Source organism: Micrasema longulum, unplaced genomic scaffold, assembly GCF_059751315.1.
Source record: "Micrasema longulum isolate JH-2025_06_02 unplaced genomic scaffold, ASM5975131v1 h1tg001230l, whole genome shotgun sequence".
NCBI classification, from domain to species: domain Eukaryota; kingdom Metazoa; phylum Arthropoda; class Insecta; order Trichoptera; family Brachycentridae; genus Micrasema; species Micrasema longulum.
In genome coordinates this window covers 472067-478206 of record NW_028278417.1, presented here as the reverse complement: position 1 = coordinate 478206, position 6140 = coordinate 472067, and the positions used below count along the sequence as shown (strand labels likewise).

The following is a 6140-nucleotide window of genomic DNA, read 5'->3' as shown; positions in this document are numbered from 1 at the left end:
AAATATACATTTGCATGAGGTATTTTTTGGTGTCATTTCAATACAGTCTGTCAAAAAAGTGTAGAAATAGAGGGAGTTAGTTTTTATGGCTTTCCTCCTATGGTAAACAGGATTGCCAAAATAATATAATGTGTTGACTCTTAATGATGAACTTCAGACCTACGGGAAATTGGATACAAAAAATGTTTTCTTGCGCGCGGTAAAAATTAGAGCATTAAATTGTAAAAAAAAATTAATAAAAAAATTAATAATAAATATTTTAATAAAAATGCACTACTTTGAATGACGTCATTGGTTCATATGAAACATCCAATGATATAAGAGCTTTGAAGGACATCCGGTTTGGTCACCGTAAATAAACCAATCAGAAGAATTGTCATAGAACAACCACTGACACAAATTCAAATCTTTAAAAAATCATAGCGCTGATAATACGATATATAAAAAAAATAAAAAAATTGGCTTAGTTTAATATTCTATTAACAAATAAAATAATTAAAAAAAGACACTGAACATCCTCATTCTATGGTGTTGACCTTGATCTAACCAATCATTAAACATGCCCTTTATAAATGGGGTGTTGCTAGCATAAAAATCACTTGTAGTTCCGATTCTTACTATTTTCTACCCATTTTGAAAGACCAATTAAAAAGTGAGACTTGGAAGTAAAAAAGGCTAAATTATTATAAATGCATTATTTCCTCGAGAGATTTAACCCTTTACAGGCTATTTAGAACAGAGTTATACATACATATGCCACCAGAATTGAGGATTATATTTTCTATAATTTTGAATTAATAATAAGTCTTATGAATAGAATTAAGAATAGTTGTCTTATTTCACAAGAGTATCATAATAACTTACACTGATAGATCAGTCTAACACTCGGATTTTCAAATGAAATATGTTCATTATCTTAATACAGAAAATATTTAATTAGGTTTGGAAGACGTAAATGAAAACAAAAAATGTATCATGTGTTTATAGAAAGGGTTAATCAAGGCCGCATCCAGTGATAAGTCATAATTCTCAAAAAAATATGAATCTGTCAAGATCGAATTAAGAAATAATTGTGGATATGGGGGAAATTGGATCATAAAATTAAACAAAAGTGTTGATTGTACTTATTTTATTTTGAAATTTCTTTTACAATTGAAATAACCTTTTTAAGTACTTAGTACATAAAAGTTTACATAATATTTACCAACGATGCAGGTATTGGTGATCAATAACAATACAATTAATTTATTATTTGTCATCTTCTTATAAAAATACTGAACATCAATGAGACAGTTGAAAACATTTGATTTTTATAAATCGTAATCACAATGTGTTTAAATGAATTTAGTTATTTACATATTTACACACAATTTTTTTAATTGAAAAGCTACTCGTTTCCAGTGGCAAGCATCAATATACTGTTTGTTTAGGCAATCCTACCCTTAAAAAATAACAATATTAGTTTTCGTATTGCGAGTTCGAATATTTTGTAAAGGGGAAATTTGCTCAGATTTTATGAGTCCAACATTTTGGAAAAAATAATATCTTGAAAATCTTTAGTACCTGATGAACATGATTGCAAAATAAAACTTCATTTCAGATATCGCTATTTATCAACATTTAACCTACATAATAAAATACACACAAGACAATAAATAGTATTTAAAGTTAGATAAAAAATGGTTCATGATTATATGGAATGATTTATAGAGAACAGTGGTTTATATAATCATTGTGAAGAATCTTTCAATACATAAAATGTTATAATTATTTTAAATTCCAGGGTTAAAAATCTATGAAGAGGTAGGTATAACATGTATTATAGTAAGAAATCTAAAACTATCTACAAAGGTACTGCGTTTTATAGAAGTAGATACAGACATTATCTTTGTATATTTTATATATAAGTATTGTTATAGGCGGATTGTTAAGATGTCTACTTAAAAAGAAATACGTATCTCCAATGAGTTCCAATTTGATTAAATAACGCAGTTCATAAATAATATTATTAATATACGAAAATAGAGACCATTATGTTATTTCCAGGAACAACCATAAATTACACACTACTTTTCTTTATAATATCTAATTATAATAAAAAATAATATATGTGTAATTTTTACAATAAAACATCAATCTTTATCATTTATACAAAATATCAAAACTATTGTATTTATCCGTAATCTTAGTATCACACTCTTCTTCTATTATTTAATGACAATTTTCTCATATAAAAATTGCTCCCACGTAAAGTATCAATTTATTTACATTTTCATAAATAATATATAAATTACTATTACTTAAAGTACACATAAAGCTCGAATATTATTAGGCTGTCAATAAAATGTACATTCCACAATAATTACATTAAATTATAGCATAAAAACATGATTTAAACATATTGTGCTGAAATATTTATTGTGCTGAAAAACTGAAAAAATGGTGCCCAGCAAAATATTTAATAGCCAATATTTAATTGTTCGATTTTAAAACAAACAGAAAAAAATATTTTTATTTTAACATTGAAAACACAAACCAGTATAATTTTTAAAACGTTTTTTTATCAATTTTTTTTTTATATGTAATCGTCGGTGTGTCAGGTTTTATTATTTTTTTATTTAAAATTTAAAAAAAGAAGTTAAAAATGCAGTTACATGTAATTTTTCGTGCTTTCAACAGATAAAATCTTCTAAACCATCCGAGGTTTATACCCGTATGCAGAGACAAAACTTAAGGTGAGGAAATTACATTCTAATTTCAAATGCAGAGAATAACCCGAAGGTGAAGACAATAGAATGTACTTTCCTCACCTTAGGGTTTGTCTCTGCATACGGGTATTAGTTTCAAAGTTAGCATGCATAAAAACTCACTAAAAGTACTTTTTTGAAAAATGTTCTCTGGTGAAAGCCGTCAATTCCATTTACCAGATATTTTTTTTAAGGAACTAAGAAGGGTTTTAAAAGTATGTATCATGTCCTAAATATGAATAAGGAATACCAGAAAATACTTTTGTTGGGTTGAGTCAAACATTCAAATAAATTTTTCTCAGCATTGGCAATAATGCATTTAGGGTTTTTATCAGTATACCGACGCAATGACGTTTTATATTATTTATTACGTAGTAAAATTTATCTCTATATTGTATATATGGTCCTTTTCAATGAAATCTAAGAACCTATGTTTGTTTTTAATTTTTGCAAATATTTTTTCCCTTTTCTATTACTTGGCAATTTGAATACCTCTAGACATTTTTCATTTTGTTATCAAATCAAACTATTGATCATTTCATGACACGAGTACAATGTTGATTTATTCTCGATAATATCAAGCATTATTTATAAATCAAAATAAAGCTCTTTTTGTCAAACGTAAATCTTAAAATAAATCATAATATATTAATTGTTATGTAAGAGATATATAAAAATAGTTGATAATCATATTTTGAATATTTACAACAGCTTGGCCGTACAAAACATAAAGAAAACGATAATGTATAAAAATATATTCAAATAGAATGTTACGAGTTGGATTGCTGTTTATATACAAATATGTTTCAAATCAGGGATTAAAAAGAAACAGTATCATGAAAATTACAACTTTGACAATATAAAATTTAAAGACAGCTTGATGATAAAATTTCAATGTTAAAGAAACAGATTATTTTTAACATGTTAATATGTCGTAAAGATAACCATGGATTCTGCTCTCTTAGTAAGTTTTTACACATTAATATTTATTAAGTAACACATAGGTTTTAAAATACTATTTTACAGTTAAAAGATACATGAAGTTATACTTAAGTAACTGTAAGTGTAATACTGGAATGCCATCTCAGAATAAAAAATAATGCATGTGAATTTGTGCCACTTGGAGTTAATAGCCTGAGGGCATTTGAGTTTGAGAGACATTTAATTATATGTAGGTACTTAGCATTGACACTGTTGATTTTACTTTAAATAAATATAAAAGTCCACAGTCTAAATTGGATCTGATTTTGATAAGTTTTTAATACACATTCACATTTCTCTAAACTCTCGGTGTGTTCATTCAAATGCTCATATAGACATTATTTAATATATTATATACAGGTCCTAATCAAAAGGTCTTCTTACTACAGCTTGACACTTTCCCAGACAATCATCTTTTTTGAGATAATTTATTGTAATATGTCCATCAACATCTTAAAATTTATTTCCGGTATAATCTAAACACATATATATTATCTAATAGTGAATGTGATCGCGTAACATATAATTTAAATGCGCAAGGTGACAAAATGTGTATTATTTTGTTACAAAGTCAGGGAGTATGTTAAAAACATTAAACATGTATATAATGTTGCTGACTGCTGTTAGTAGAATCAATACTGATATAAAGATTGGTGTAATTTTCATTTAAAACTAATACATCTTATACTAGAACAGTGAGAACTTCTGCCGGTGAATTATTTCCTATAACTCCGCCAGATCCAGGCAACACATTCATATTGATAACTCTTTTCCCAAAGTCTTTATGTGACGTTACATCATCAAACACTCCCGCTGTGTTGTTTCTGACGTCTGGGTTCTGAGCTTTGTAGAGCAGAATCTGCGAGCCTCGGTGGGCGTTAGCTCTGCTTCCGGACGGACTGGACAATATGAGACCATCTGTTGAGTTCCCGGCTTCCGATAATGGTCGTTGCTGTTTTATGTTGTCCGAAACTTGCGGACCAGGAGGGCCTCCCTTCAAACAGCTCATGCTGCCATTTAATGAGTTGGCGACACTATCTTCTTTCAGTGGATTTGCGTACCTAAAAAGAAGACATTATTTACATAAATGAATTGAGAATTTTCATAGGAGTTATGTCAATAACACAAATTTTCTAATAAAACTCTTTCAATATGTTAAAAATTTTATACCTATATAAATACTGGGTTTGACCTTTGAGAGATTTGTACATCATAAAAGAAAGGAAAGCGAGAATAGATGGCACTGCTCGCACAATTACCAATTAAAACACCCTATAGCTACATGGCGAAATTTTTAATGTTCTATTTAAACAAGTAAATGTTTATGAAATAACTTTTCATAAAGATAAAAATGAAGTGATCAGCGCAGAAGTGACGTAACTCACAAACAAGTGGAAAATAAAAAGTTTTGCCATGTAGCTATAGGGTGTTTCAATTGGTACGAGTGTGAGCAGTGCTATCTATTAATGAATGCGAAAAGGTGGATGCAGTAATAATAATGCTTCTAGTTTACAAAAGGCATGGTTATGGACTCTTCCAATGTTTAGGTCCATTTATCTCATCTATCTATCATTTATCATGTCACTACACTCAAACAAAAACAAAAATAAGTAAATTAGGTCTACCACAGGTTAGATATATTATTTTGAGTTGTTTAATATTAATAAAATGTAAGATTTAAAAAAATATGTATTTGCTGTTTTTCCATATATTTTAATTTCAAGTCCTCGAAAATGTGCGAGAAAAAAAAGGAATAAAGTTTTAGTAGGGCAGGGTTTGAATCTCAGGCTTCTGATTCAAGATTCTGCGATACTACCATGGAACCACAACCTGATTATACAAACAGTATACCCAGCGCCAAATCTAAGGGGCGCTAGCACCACGTTACTACTGAAAAGGGACGGGAATATACACGTTTGTAAATTAATATGGGCATATTATTCTTTTGACAGCAAAGTTAGAATATATAAGACATGTGTGAGACCCATATTGACATATTCCATAGAAATATGAGCGGGTACCACGAGAACGAAGAACTTGCTAAGAACGTCAGAGATGAGGGTCCTTAGATCGATTACCGGAAACATTCTGCGCGACTGGGTCAGAAATGACTTTATACGGGAAACGTGCAAAATCGAAGATATAGTGCACCGGAGCAGATACCGTAGAAGATTTTGGAGAGATCACATAAATAGAATGAGCAGCGATAGACTGGTGTCCATAGCAGCCAAAGAATTGCCTTCTGGACGGCGCCCACCTGGAAGACCCCCTAAGCGATGAAAGAATAGTTGGGCCTCATCACGGGAGACTGACTAGTCTAAGTAGAACAGATCGTCAGATCTCCAAGAAGACAAAGAAGAAAATATTATTCGCCCCTCTCTTGTAAGGAGGTGTCTGGTTCTTTGTGCCTAC

At 29.8% G+C, this 6140-nt stretch overlaps 1 protein-coding gene across 1 annotated transcript in view; it reads right to left on the bottom strand.

The window, feature by feature from the left end:
- Positions 1–1114: 1114 nt before the first annotated feature.
- Ser (protein serrate) overlaps positions 1115–6140 on the bottom strand; it is a 428305-nt gene continuing 423279 nt past the window's right edge. Inside the window, exon 22 of the mRNA XM_088234339.1 lies at positions 1115–4789. Coding sequence (XP_088090465.1) covers positions 4411–4789 — 379 coding nt within the window. The 3' untranslated portion in view covers positions 1115–4410. The remainder of the gene's footprint in view (positions 4790–6140) is intronic.